The sequence below is a fragment of the Aythya marila genome (assembly GCF_965140915.1).
Source record: "Aythya marila genome assembly, chromosome: 1".
In the NCBI taxonomy this organism is placed as follows: domain Eukaryota; kingdom Metazoa; phylum Chordata; class Aves; order Anseriformes; family Anatidae; genus Aythya; species Aythya marila.
In genome coordinates this window covers 145140208-145155431 of record NC_139042.1, presented here as the reverse complement: position 1 = coordinate 145155431, position 15224 = coordinate 145140208, and the positions used below count along the sequence as shown (strand labels likewise).

The window sequence follows — 15224 nt, the reverse complement described above, 5'->3', positions numbered from 1 at the left end:
TCATGTATATTTCTGAGGTTTGTCACTATCAATACTTACTGCATACTTAAAAAACAAAACAACCAAAAAAAAAAAAAAAACAACAACAAAAAACATTAATTTGAATTGATAATCATTTAAGTGCAAATATTCAGTACTGTAAAATCACTCAGACAAAAATTCCCCCTCTTGCTATGATCTAACACTTTCTGGATTTAAAAGTGTATTAACTTCTGATTATTCTTTTAATCTTGATAGATTGCTTTGGAAATCCCTGCCTCTAACACCATTGACCAAAATATTGGTGGAAAGTAAAGGTATTCTGTGAGCTCCGTTAGTGTAACCAATTATATGACACTGCAATTGGATTAAAAATTTAATAGAACTCAACATTTAGATGAAAGCCACTTCCAGGATAATGGTCATCTCCTGGGGATGTTAGTCATGGAGATGTCACATATTTGTAGCCTCTTGAATTATCTCATGTAGATGGATGGAACTTGATTACTACTTCATTTCTAGCACCAAACATTACAGTGCTTCATTTTTCCCATTTGTGAAGTGGGATGTTAGTAAAAGGTTATGTAAGGATACAGACTTCATATAATGCACATGAAGAGTGACTTCTACTTCTAAAGCACTTGGAATATAAATGAATAACATTGTTGGAAAAGACAGAAATGTTTAGGTAACTTAAAAACAAACAAACAAACAAAAATAGTAACATTTGTCTCAGTAGATCTATCTCAAACACTCGCCAGTGTAGGACGTCGCACAGGTAATCCTATTTGACATTGACTTCTGTTATGAAGAGAGATTGAGAGATTCTTCTGATTCAAACAAAATCAAACAAAAATTAAGCCTACCTCTGCAGTCCATCTAGAGCAATTGCAGCCATTGTCTTTGATTAGTTTTCCTCATAGTTCCTCATCAAAATGGGTTTACACTATTGTTTCTGGAAATGTCCATAAAAGCCACGAAACAATGTTAAACGTAAAAAAGTAAAGGCCCCCTAATATTAGAGATATTCGGATTTATCATCTCTATAATGGGAACAGCCCCCCAATAACCAAGAATAGGTGGCACTTGTCATTTCCAATCAATGATGATGATATAAAGATGATCCATGTGATCACCTGCTGCTGAGTACATGAGACAATATTCTGGGGCAGTTTTTACAAGAAAAGTGTTTAGGTTTTTCATTTAGGTTTGGGACTGCCTTAGGTTTGGGTGATAACAAGAAAAGACAATAGAGAAAGGGCAAGTTTCTTTCTAGTTACTGAAAGCAGGGAAGGCTTTGATTATTGTTAAATGATTGAATTATTGAACAAATTGAGTTGAATGAATTATTGAATTATTATTAGTTTGAAACAACAAATTATTTGAATATTCTCTTTTGCTGGAGGCAAACTGCTACTTTCGGTTCTACCTTAAAAGTAGGAAATATCAGATGAATTAAAAATATGATTTCCTCAAGGAAAATTAATATTTCTGTGTCTAGGTGGTACATGGTAGCTATGCTAAAGTGTTCAGCTTGATGTTCTGCTGATGATCACTCTATGCCCTAAGCACTCTATGAGTTTCTTGCTGCAAATATTCTCTTTGTAATCAATGCATTGCTGCTTCAGAAGTGCATCTCTGTATTTGAAGCCACTTAGTTATTGTTTCATTCACATGCCAATAGATGCCACGGTTAGGTTACATAAGCATCTCTGTCCCCAGCTGTTCTGAAGCAGGAATGGGCTTCCTTGGTGTCTGGCAAAATGAAACTACCCCCATACCACACAAGGCAGATGGCTATGTACAAAGGGGATGACAAAAGAAGCATGCAGGAGGTTTCCTGGTCTCCTGTTGAGAGTATTCAGCCTGCTGGACCCAGCCTGCTGTCTCAGGGAGTCCTCTCTGCAATCAGGACCACAATCAGCAGCTGCACTTACCCAGAGCAATCAGGATGTCAGGCTAAAACAAGATTTAGGCCTCCAGAAGCAGTAGACACAGTCATTATGAAGCAACAGGCCCCAGTGTCTCCAGACCATCTTCCACAGGGGCAAGAACAAACACAAATCTGATTGATTTATTTCCCAGGAGAACAGCTCAATCAATAAGAGGTGTTGGGAAGAAGAGTTGAATTTGATATGCAAAGACTAACAGGAGAGGGAGATAAATATTAGCTGTGGGGACAAGATTTCCAAAGTGAAATCCCTTTGAGAGATAGGAGAATTCCCTGTATTATTGAGCTTCAGGTAGGTAACTTTTGACAACGTCTGTGATAATATAAATACCATCAAAGTCAAAATGCACAGATGAGAAAACAAATTGTTAGAGCTCTGTACTCTTCTTTTCTATCATTCTTCTAATTCTTGATCTACACCTCAAAAGCAGAAATGTCTTAATACATTAAGCTTTGCTGATTCTCTGAGGGGACAAGCCCCTCTTTTGTTTTTTTGTTTGTTTTTTTTTTTTTTTTTTTGTTCAACCCCTAACATTTAGCTTTATCTTTTATTTCATCCCTGATTCTTGAACATTGAGGTCATGCAAAGATAGCTTTTGTTGGAAATAATAAATTTCATTTTGGGAAATTATCTTTCTGCAGTATTCAAAAAATCCAAGTTTGTTGTTTTTTTTTTTTTCTTAATTGCATACTAAACAGAAAGACAGTCCTCACTGTGACTGAACAGCTAAGAGTCTAGAAATGCAAATGCCTAAATGACTTATTTCACATCTAGTAAATGATTGTTAGTACAATTGCTCATTCAACATACAGTAAGAAAATTAAAAGAGAAAATGTGCAAATCATTTATTTAGGAATTAATTGCAAAATAAATTCAAGTCACTGTAAGGATTTTCACTATTTTACTTTCTCATGTAATCATTAAAACATCATTTAAACTACAATTATTAGGAAAGTAGTTCTAGATAATAAAAGTGAGATTAAGAATTAATTTATTAACTTGGATTATGATAATTGGAATGAAAATGAAACTACCCAGAATGGTTTTTAGGAAATTAGATTTCTAGTGCAGTATTAATTATGCAAATAATTCATATTTTAACAACATAAATTAATGACACTCTAGTACCAATAAAAGTATAAAATATTTTGAGTTCCAGTAACATTCACATAGATCACTGAGTTGTTTTAAGATTTTATTTAAATAGCAAAATTTGAAAAAGGGAAAGGCATAAAACAAACATCAGTTAAACAAATGGCTAGAGTACGTTTTTCTTCAAAATTTGATGCAAAAATTACACTGTATTTCATGTATCAGCTCTCTGTCAACTTTTCTCTCCTGCTAGCACATGAAACCAGCAAAGACCTTGGAGGAACACTGTACGAGTTATCTCACTTTCAACTTAATCAGTAAATAATTTTTCCCATTCAATTCAGAATTATGGGTGGTGATATATGAGAAGAAACTTCCTTGAATGTTAAAGGTTGACTTACTAACTTCCTCACTGAATTTGCAGATATTCTTAGCTGAAAGTTCTCTCTGATTGAATTCAATGGCAACTGGAAACATTAATCAGAGTGAGAAACAGGAAAACTTTCTCCAGCAACAATAGTTCTAAAAACTTGATCAAAATAATTTATGTTCCCATTCAAGGGCTTCAAAATTCTTACACCCCTTCACTGTTTATCCATATTGTGAACATGGAGCATTTCCACAGAAATGCTGCTACTGCCTCTACAGGATTAAGTGTGAAGGTGAGACCACTGTTCTCCAGTAAGTCTGATTTAAAAAAAAAAAAAAAAAAAAAAAAAAAAAAGAGTAATTATTTTTTGTCTGATTTTGCCAACCCCTGGACTGATATCCCAAAACCTCATAGAGCAATGTATGCATACAGATCCTTGGCAACTGATTAGTGTATCCATTTAGGTTTGGTTTCTTGTGTGGGACAAGAATTACACTATTCAAAGAATCTGTGTTCTATAGCTAAAAAAAAATCAAATTCATCTCAGTAGCTGACATACACATTTGAAGTCTGTGTTTTCTCTGTTTTATTTTGTTCTAGTGTTGCTGTACCAGAAAAATGAATTGGACAGTGAAGTAGATTGGGAACCATAAAAATAACTGAAGCTGGTATAGCACTTACCACCATTCCAGTTCCTTAGTTCTGTATGATGGCTTTTGTACACAAAAGGGAAATAAATGAAGAAGAGAGAGACATTACAAACAAATGCTTATTTTTGTCTTAGTGCAGCTATGCTAGTGTGTTGTTTTTTTGGTTTTTTTTTTTGATTGTTTGGTTTTTGTTGTTGTTTGGATCATTATAAGCATCTGTAAAGTTGGCTGTTAATTGAAATCTAAGATTAATTTAAGAAGAAAAAAAAATCAAAATAGGCAAAGGAAAGGAAGAATATTTCATGAGTTAGCTAAGTAATGCACAACTACTCTAACAAAAGTTATATGTGAATATATAGTACATGCAATATAATATGAAGGATAGTTTAAAAAGTGTGTGAGAGGCAGCCTCTGGTTCCAGGTTCATGTTTTCTGAATTGTGCTTTGTTTGAAGTGGAATGCAGTGCAGACATAGTTATTGATGTGGTGATGCCTTGGCTTCCATAGATTTGCTTGTACTGAAGGGTTAATGTCAAATAAGTTGTGTGAACTTATTTATCAAGTGTATTATAAAATGAGAGAAATATGAATTTTCTAAAGCGCTGGGATTCTGAAGTAATTTAAATCCTATTTTTAAATCTCAATTAAAATCAATAATACTCAAGCACCTAGGGTGTTTAAAAATTTTACTCATGATAATCAGGGCAGTAGACAGACTTTCATGAAAAGCTTAAATGCGGAGTTTTACTTTATTCATTATCCAAGTCTGAATCTGTGTTTTCATCTCCAAATATATGAACCACTAACATACAAGTTAAGAAAAATAGAAAACAAAGCTGGTGATGACCCAGCCATTTTATGTGATACCCAGCCTCTGATAGTATTTATTTATATGTGAATAATTTTATCCTCAATTCTTCAAAAGAACTTCAAAAGGAGGTAAGTTACATGGTGTCTACTGCCTAGTGTAGGGTAACTACAAATTTTATTTCTAGCCCTTTGATCTTACAATGTGATGCTCATAAATGTCTTTGACATAGATTATGTTTATCTGAAGTAATATGTATTCTATTCTACTGAAGAATTTATCTATTGTAGAAATGCATAGAGCAGCATGAGTTGTTCCACAATGTGAAAATCAGGCATTGCAGGGCAACACGAGCCACTTTTTCTCTAGGCATAGGTCATAGGTGTCAGAAGATTCCTGCATAAATACTGGAATGGTAAAGACAATTTTTCCAACCCATAACTTTTTACTTCAAACTGAGGAGTACCAGAACACAGATTACTGAGCCCTGGTAACCTCAGTGGACAGCCTGCTGTGTGGAGTGAAAACATCCCCCTCATTCATTGTCTAATCGTTATTTTTGCATGAAGGCATCTTTCTTATTAATTTCATGGTCAAACACACTGGGTTTGATTGCAAGGGATTTTCCAAGCTCATATTCAATACAATTTCAGTGCATGGGGATTAGAAAGGAAAGAAAAAGGACCAAGCATAAGCCTCAAATTGTTGCCATTAAGCACTGAGGTTTTCACAGGTTTGCAGAAAACTAAGGTGAGGTAACAATCACAAAGAGTTTTGAAAGTATTTTGAGCAATGTTTTTTTAAAAGCATTTAAGTCACTTTAAATAGCGCTGTTTGTGTTCTTGTTTATAATTTCAGCTCACTCAAACTTTTGAGTGCATGTAATTTCTCTCCAGAAAGAGATAATAGAAGACTCAAATTCATACACAGCTCTTGGGGGAAAAGACTTTTTCTCTATTCACCTACACAAATCATGTCTCTGAAAGAAGAATTTATACCCCTTAGTCTTTTTCATGTTCTGTCCACTATGCTCTATGATACAATCCATCTTCATCACCTCTCTCAACACAGAACTCACACTTTGAAGTGCTAGATGTGGGGGAACTGTGTTTACTTCTATAACAAAAGAGTGAAATGTATTTCATACACACATATGAGGATCAATAATCAGATTCTGAATTCAGAAAGCAATGTGTTTTAGAAAGCAAACAGAAGCTGTGTTTAAAACAGATTTCAGATGTGACAAAACTGCAAAGTATAATAGAGGACATCTACCACTTCAATAAATGATTGAAAAGAATTACACTTCATTTGTTCAAGTTCTATTTATATTTTCTGAAATAGGAAAGTAAATTTGTTTGCTTTCTGTGTGTGTATTCTGTGGCACAAATTCTTCATTGTGTGTGGCAAAGTAAGGGGTTGGGCAAAGGGAATGCTAAATGCCTGTTCATCCAATGTAAACTGAATGAGCTAAATCATTTTGAAATTCTGAGAAATCTTAACATGTATGAAATTTCCCCTCATAACTTGTTAATATATATACCAATCTATTAATTCTCAAAACAGAAACCCAGTAAAATAACTGAACATGTGAACCAACCAGCCAAAAGCCTATATTTTATTAACAGTGCAGCAGAGAATTCAAAGATATTCTAAACCTACATTCTTTGAGCTAGAGTCTGCAAGGCAGGAAAATAAAATAAAATAAAATAAAATAAAATAAAATAAAATAAAATAAAATAAAATAAAATAAAATAAAATAAAATAAAATAAAATAAAATAAAAGAGGCACTTGGTTAAGTTCATCAAGAAAGATCCTAAGTACCTACTTCAATTTAGATAAAGCATTAACAAAAAATAAGATAATAAAATATTTCCAGTAAGCAGCTGAAATATGTGAAGAAGTCCCACTCTGTCTCATAACTATGAGCAACATATTTGTCATACACACAACGATTATTTTAGCATGTATCATTTGAAAATATGTCACACTTGTGTTCTGATGCTAGAACAGCTGTACCATAGTAGTAGTTCTGTAGCTGTACCAGTAGTTCTCAAATTCACACTCAGAGTAGTTGCAGATTTGACAGGTTTTGAAGAAGGAATATTAAAAAATAGGCTTTTTAGTAATGTCAAAAATAGTCTTTTGAGATCAAGCTTGAGAATTGCTGCCTTACTAAACTGACTGCCTTACAAGCTCCTTAAAAACTTTCATTTAAAAATTCTAAATTGTTCTTAATATGTTTTTGTTGTTGTTAGTTATTGTTGTTTGTTTGTGTGTTGGATTTTTGGAGTGGGGGAGAGGTATTTAAAATCTTAAAAGAACAGAAACAATCTGGTACATAAGTGATATCTCAACAACTAATCTTGTGTGATATTAAAGAAATCACATGTTCTCCTCATGAGAGAAAAAACAGGAATTGATGGAACCTCTCTTCTTTAGATCACATTCCCCAAATGTTGTAGCATCTGAACTGTATAGCTACATCATTTTGTTTGAATTTGCAGCACATGGTCTCAATAAAGAAATTATCTTTCTGTGAGTATTAAGATCCATATATACCTTATCCATCTTTTCTAGTATACCATCCTCCTTTAAGTTATCCCTTAGACAGGAAAGTTAGAGGTGTTACTCTTTTGCTTTGCTTTTCTTCTGGAACAGAACCCCCAAAACACAATGAAAGCAATAAGGTTGGCAACATTTACAAGTGCTTTTATTTCTTCAAATCTCTGAGGATGAACTTTTCATGTACATACATATGTGCACAAATAAAACTCCTACATTTCAGTGGCTAAACTGCAAGGAAATGTGTGTCATTTAAATATCCCACTTGATTTCTTTCTACTGGGGATGATGGAATTGGAGTCTTTTCAAGAGTGGGTCTTAACATTCTACATTCATCACCTTTTCCAATGTGAATTCAACACAAATGTATCAGACATCAAGAAAATTTTGACCATATTTTTGATTTAAATTCTCAGTTTGGCAATTCCAGATCCTGTCACTAAAATATTATCCTATTGTTACTCTTTCCATATTTTGTAGAAGTAATTTCTGAATATTCTTGTTTACAATCTCTTTGAATGCATCTGAAGCTGCAAAAAGAAGTCTCTGTGAATGTAAAAGTATTTCTAAAATTTTGCATGATCTGAATTTTGCATTTATTGTTGGCCTTATAGTCAGATAATTAATTATTATTTTTCTTTTTCAGGAAAGCATAGATTTGGGTGAGATCATGTTTTCCCTTTGTTATTTGCCTACTGCTGGGAGAATGACATTAACAGTCATCAAATGTAGAAATCTCAAAGCAATGGATATAACTGGCTCATCAGGTGAATCTACTTCTTTTTTAAATAACAAGGTCAAGTCTATTCAAAAAGTGGATTAATAGCAACTCCTTTTTTGTATGTGTATGTTTAACATGGTTGTGAAAGGAAGCAGTAAGATAGTGGGTATAGCTTCTGTACAGATCTACTTGCTATCTCTGGTATGACATTTAGTACATTTATTCAGAAGCCTATACCTTTCCATTGCATTGACAGCATATTGAAAACATAGTTTTCCAAGGTCACAAAATGTTTGTATTTATGTGTCTTACCAATATGACATACCTACAAAAACACCGCTTAACATGTTTGAAAGACTTTGAGTCCAAGTGCACACAACTGATTATTTGCTACTCAGATCCATACGTCAAAGTGTCACTAATGTGTGAGGGTCGAAGACTGAAAAAGCGGAAAACAACCACGAAGAAGAACACACTCAATCCAGTTTATAATGAGGCCATCATCTTTGATATCCCTCCAGAGAATGTGGATCAGGTCAGCCTCTCCATTGCAGTGATGGACTATGATCGGTAAGCAGAGTTTGCTCTCTGAACATTAAACTTCAGTGAGACATTATCTGATCATTGCAAGCAACCAATTTCTACCTCCCTGAACATACAGGTAGCTTCAGTATCACAAAAGACAAAGCCTTCAGACCTTTTCCTGGAGCAGTTTAAAGCTTCCTCAACTTTTAAAGCTCAGTTCATTTTATTTTTGTCATAAATAACTGTGATGAGGAAGAAATGTCTCAGTCTCCTTACCTGCCACTAACATTGGCATTTCTGTCCCCATCTGGTGGCTGGACTATGCAAAAAGTTTGTCAAGTGTGTCTTCTAGTTTAAAAGAGAATGGAAGAATTAGGTGCTTAATTGTCTCATTGAATTAAGGTATAATAAGTCATAATTAATTATTTGGTTGACACAATAAAGAAGCTTCGTAACCTTTGGGTTCAGCCCTCATTGATAATGTTTCCAAGCCTCAACAAATCTGTAACCTCACTGACAACTGAAGAGACTGATGCTTAGAGTAGCACTAAGACTGCAGGTTAAATTAGACAATGATCGACAGCATCATGTCTGAGCCAAGCCTGCATTGTTCAAGGGCTATTAGTAATGAGTTCTTGAGATTGCAAGGCAAATAAACAGTGAAAGTCCAGTTTAGCAACACAAACCTCAGATTATTTTTCCTCAACATCCGGTTTCATTTTTCTCTAACTTGAGTCAGGAAGGTATTCCCTGAAAATATGAAAGGGGTACTGCAGTGCTATTAGGAGGAGGATAGTACTGCAACTTGTACACCTTCAATGCTCATCAGCTCTTGTGGAAAGTAGGAAATGTTATTCTAAGGCATCTATAAGTGAGGTGCAGAAAATGACCTTCTGGATTCCCTCAACAGGCATGTAGAAATATTAAGGTATAGCCTGTTATGGTTACACCCCTTGTCTTTCTCATTTTTGGCTGAAGTTCCAATTACCACAACAGTTAGAGTTAGGAAATGTAGTGTGAAATTATGTCTGAAGCATTTGGAACAGGAAATTTATTCCCTGGAGCAGAAAATTTATTCTTTCACCTTCTTCAGCAACAAAATTTAAATATGCTTTCCTTCTAGATCATTTGGTGTAACATGGTTCTTTTCTGTCTTTGTGTCTTTTGGCCTTTAACCTTTTTATGGCAAAGGTTAAGTCTTCACTGCTATTTTTATGGCTTCTAGAAGCACTCTGGTAGTGGCTGGAGGTTTTTGATGCTGCCATTACAGAACTTCGTATTACTATATTACCACTAAAACTAATATCTGTAATAAATAATAGGAGAACCTTGGGCATGCATTCTCTGCTGCATTAAACCAGTAAATTGAATTATACATCAGATTTTATTAAAACTATTTTTATTTAAAAAAAAAAAAAAACTGTCTCTACGTTTCCCAGAGTAGGGCACAATGAGGTCATTGGGGTATGTCGGACAGGAATTGATGCTGAAGGGCTTGGAAGAGATCATTGGAATGAAATGTTGGCTTACCCACGCAAACCAATAACTCACTGGCATCCACTGGTAGAGGTAAGAAGTAACACAATTCTTTCCTCAGTATTTTAAATGTTTTGTGTTATTTTCTTTCTAACATGTATGTGCTTCTGAGAATCATTAAACTCAGTGCAACATGGGAGTCACTGTCCATCTGTCAAGCAGCTATAATATAATTACCTCAATCTAAATCTAGTTTCATGGGTTTACTCTTTATTTAAATTTTCCATTTCAAAAGTTTTCATGATGATACGGCATGATACAACATTGTAATATTAAAACATTTAAAATACCAGAAATTAAGGAGCTTACATCCACTTATAAGAAATCATTTGCAACCATTTCAAAAGCAATCATTTCCTATTCAAAAATATTTAACATTAATAGTTATGTTGCTAAAACATTAACCTGAAACTGGCCTTCTAATTGTGCTAAGTTACGGCAACATAACAGCAGCTACCTCCAGAGTTGCTCAAGCAGACACTGATTGGAAGCTTATTTGCATGCATGGGTGCAATGCATACCTACAAATCCCTGGGCTTAGACTACCTCTTCAGCCTGCTATGGCCACATTTTATGGATTTTCTGTATATAAAATGCTCATTAGCTTTGGGTTTGAAAAGATTCATACTGAAGTCTCAAGAAACAATGGATCCTACTTTCGGACCTTTCGGACACAGAGGACACACTTTCTAGCCCTCCCCTAAATCAGTCTCTGTAGAAAAATGAGCTGCAGTCCAAAGCAACATGGTCCATTTGGCTTCTCAATCATTTAGCACATGGCTGCACAGCATCTTCAGTAATAGATAGAAGCAAACAAATAAAAAAAAAAAAAAAAAAAAAAAAAAAAAAAAAAAGGCAACCAACAACAAGGCCTCAGTAGAACATCTGAAAAAGATCAGTGCAAAACTGAAGCCTCTTTTGAGTGGTTTCTTGCTTTCTCTGAATTACTTATGTTTGAAGAAGGAGGTACTCTGGGTGGTTAAACCTACTCCTGTGGAAAGAGTCAGAGATTTTTATGAGGTCACTTTAGGAATTTTCTTACCATTATCAGTTCTGATTAAGAGTTTGATCCAGAAAGGGTCTGGTTGTGACTCAGGTTCTTCTTTGAGGTATTCTCTCATCCTCTGAAATGAGTGTGAGTCATGGACATATTAATGACATTTGTTATATTAACATTTTTCTTGCAGTTACCTGGTCGAGCAACCAGTTTTGACAGCCAGGGATCCTGTTCATCACCAAAACCACCGCTTACACCCTAGGGAACAAGAGTGCATTCATCATGTTCAATGTACAACACTCCTATGTAGCTCACATCTACATGAACAGAAGGTTTGGCTTCTGCTGACGAACTGTATCCATATTTTTGTATTAAAATACATTTTTCCTATTCTGTCTTATATTACAGTTTATAATAATTTCTTATGAGTGAAATTGACTTGAGCTGAATATAATCTTTCTTCATAAAAATTCATTCACCTGTTTTCTCTGGCATATATCCAGTGTCATATCCAAGTATGGTTTTTATATGACCTGTATCTTTGCATAGACAAAGAAATCAGAAAAAAAAAATCCCTTAAGCAATTCAAAATCATTGCATATCATAATGCTTAGTTCTTTTGAGGATAAGCAAATAGTCATGTATGGCTATTGTATTACATCTCTAAATTGCACTAAATCCTGTATGATTTCTAAACACTTCAAGCTGAATATTGCATGAGAAAAAGAAAATAATATCAACAAAAAACTACTGTCACTTTTTTACTGTATGGAAAACTAGTTCATTCCTTGTGCAGGGAAAGAGGGCTGATCAAAAACCCATTGAAGCCAAGTTTACAGAGTAGCACCCTACTGGCTTTACTGGGTTTTAGTTCAGCCTTTAAGGAAGAGGTCCCGCAACTGTATCTATGCAGTTATAACTTTCCAGCAATTAGGATGCCCACTGCACCTACAGGAAACCTGTCTGTCATAACCACTAGGCATGTGCGCCCAGGCAAGCAGCTGTGCTTGGCAGCTATTTTGCTTCAGCTACCCACAGGCTGATGAAGAGCTAGCTCACATGTCTGCATGGCACTGAACTATCACTGTGGACAGCAAATGTGTCTACAAGAAGCTGTGTGGAGGACGATATAGCTCCACAGAGATGTAGTAGGTGTCTCCTTATGAGGTGCATCTAGCCCCTTCAATAAAGCCTGTTTTCTGTGGGCATCATGCAGTCCTTTTCAGCCTTTATTCAGGCCAAACCGTAGATAAGAGAATGCTCTGAAATAGAAGAATTTATTTAATGAATTTTAGTATTCAAAAACTTGACCAAAATTTTCAGTTACACAAAACATTTTTCTGGTTCTTGACTTAGTATTTGTTTGAAATTATTTTAACTGAGTGCATAGCTCGTGTAGGATAGTTTCTGGTGCTGGCTGGATGCCTCAAATTAGATGTCTAATATGAATTTGAAATAATTTTTGTGTCAATATATATGGGAAAAAAAATAAAATGTAACAATTTTATAAACTAGTAAACTTACTAAATAGAATACAAAGTGAGAGCAAATACAAAAAAATATATTTTGCCTGAAAGAAGATAATTTAAAAAATGGAAGAGAAGTGCATATTATTTTCTGCATTTAACTCTTCCTAATACAGATTGTCTCAATCAGATATTTTTTCTTCCTTCCTTTTTTTTTTTTTGTTATTTTTTTTTTGTTTGTTTGTTTTGTTTTGTTTTGTTTTCTATGAAGAGCACAGAAAAGACTGAGTGATTGGGACTGAGATTTTGAAAGCTGAATTGCAACTGGAAAAAATTGGGTTGGTGGCTCTTTTTGTATCTTTATAACATATGAAACATGTGAAGATAGTATTTTCCAAAATGTTACTTCTACAGAAGTGTCATACATGAGAAAAATAGAAGATTATTTTATGATAATGGAAAAAAATGTGGGAATTAATCTAGCTTTGAATGGAAAGGGGGTCCTAGACAGACTTCGAAAGAACCATTTGGGGTTGGTTAGTTTGGCCTGGTTGACACAGAAAACATTAATAAAGATCCAGCTCCTCCTGTAACAGTCAGACAGTCAGTCAGTTATACTCTGAAGTGTCTTGACTGCTCTGAGAAAGCTGGGAAGGCTGGTCTTAACATTACTGGTGTTTCTAAGGAAAAAAAAAAAAAAAAAAAAAAGAGTAAATAAATCTTTCAGGCATTCTTTACATAATAATAATAATAATAACATAATAACAAAAAAAAGGCTCCAACCCGAGTTTTTGAATGTCTGTTCCAGGTTGCTTTTCATGGTTTCTAGACAGTAATAGATTTCCCAGAGACGGTTGGTAATACTGAATACTGATCCTCCTTGATTAAGATTGTATTTTCATCACCATAACTACAGAACAACCTTGCAGAATTCATTCCTCCATTTGCTCCAGGTGACTAATATTTTAAATAGGAGAACAAGATCTCCTTTCTGTTTTGTTGTTATTTTTTTCTCCTATCATCATCTTCATGAGATTTTGTGGCCTAGATCATTCTCACAGTTCTTATACGTACATAAATATATACGTTGATATAGAAAAACTATTTTGTGTATACATGTATCTTAATATAAATTATATCAGCAGTGGCCTTTGTGGCCTAGAAAATACTTTTTGTAATGTGGTACTGTAACAGTTGACTAAATATTCTTTGCACTTTTTTGCACCTAATATCCAAAAAGTTAACAATTTCACAATCAAATGTAGCATAACTGTTCAGCAATGAGCAACATCTTTTTAACTTTTTCATTGTCCTCTATGAGTACGATTCATCGTTAGTATGATATTTCAACAGTCATTTCCTTAAATTTAAATTGTTGTCAGACGCCAAAGGAATAATAGCTCACTATGTGCCCTGTTGCTGATTCTGTTGTTGTTGTTATGTTAGTTATGCTCCTGTTTGGGGGGGGAGGAGGTTGGTGGTTGTTTTTTCTTTCCTTTTTTTTTTTTGTTTGTTTGTTTGTTTTTGGTTTTGTTTTGTATTGTTAACAATAATAGCAAATGACTTTTGTGTCTAAACTTGATTTATGGGTGCTCTGCGTATATGAAAAATCAGGCTGCAACATTATCAGGACATCTAATTTCAGAAATTATCACCTGGTTAATTCTTATTAATCCCTTTTCAGAAATTAATAGAATTAATGCAGAAGGTTATAATTTTTCATTTTTGCTTCACTATCTCATAAGACAGGGTATATATTTAGTATAACCTGTCCATTGGCTTTGGAGCCTGGTTCACACATTACTCTATGAGTGAACTCACAGAAGTACCTTTAAGTAAAAACTTAGCACAGTTTATCAATTAATATGTTGCTTTATGAATCTCTTTATTAAGATATGTAAAATGTTTTAATTTGCAGAATAGTTGTAAATTTTCTTCTTCCATACTGAATATTTATTTGTTGTTTATCCACATTCTGTCATATCACAAACATTAGCCTAATTTGAGAGAAATCAGATCTGGAAAATGGTGTAAAATATATTGTAGCAATTTTACAAGAGTTTGAAGAACTCACATTCCTGAAGCTAACTCACAAGCCTGAGTTATTTTTATTGAAATGTTTTGCTGGAAACAGTAATTGTACTTAATAAGAATTGTATTTTGCACTGCAGAGCTTTTTTGTACTTTCACAACAGTAAACCACAGATCTGTACAGAGAAAGTACATGATGGATTAAGTGGTTTCAGGGGAGCTGTTAAATTTTACATTTATTTTCAATAATGCACTGTAAAGTGAAAAAAGCCCACATACAAATGTATCTAATGAGCCATTATGGTCTTTTGGGTAAATATTGTTTTCAAACAACTGCTTCCCTTTCTCACTTTAAATAAGTTTTCAGGGACCATTAGATTTGCTCTGAGCAACCATAAAATTGTTATTAGGTCTATGCAAAATGTTAAGTAGGACCCTAAAACACAGGTAGATTTAGGATTCCAGTGATACTGCAGACAGTAGCATAGGTTAGCAGATATTCTGTGAGCTGTAGGTCATATATTGTACTCT

The 15224-nt window shown here is 34.2% G+C and overlaps 1 protein-coding gene across 2 annotated transcripts in view; it reads left to right on the top strand.

Moving 5' to 3' along the window:
* Positions 1 to 11523, top strand: part of SYT10 (synaptotagmin 10) — a 34161-nt gene extending 22638 nt beyond the window's left edge. For both annotated transcript variants that reach the window (XM_082751660.1, XM_082751659.1), the window contains exons 4-7: positions 8064 to 8184; positions 8537 to 8708; positions 10103 to 10232; positions 11387 to 11523. In XM_082751660.1, the coding sequence (XP_082607786.1) occupies positions 8064 to 8184; positions 8537 to 8708; positions 10103 to 10232; positions 11387 to 11458 (495 nt within the window). In that variant the 3' untranslated portion in view covers positions 11459 to 11523. The remainder of the gene's footprint in view (positions 1 to 8063; positions 8185 to 8536; positions 8709 to 10102; positions 10233 to 11386) is intronic.
* The last annotated feature ends 3701 nt before the right edge of the window (positions 11524 to 15224 follow it).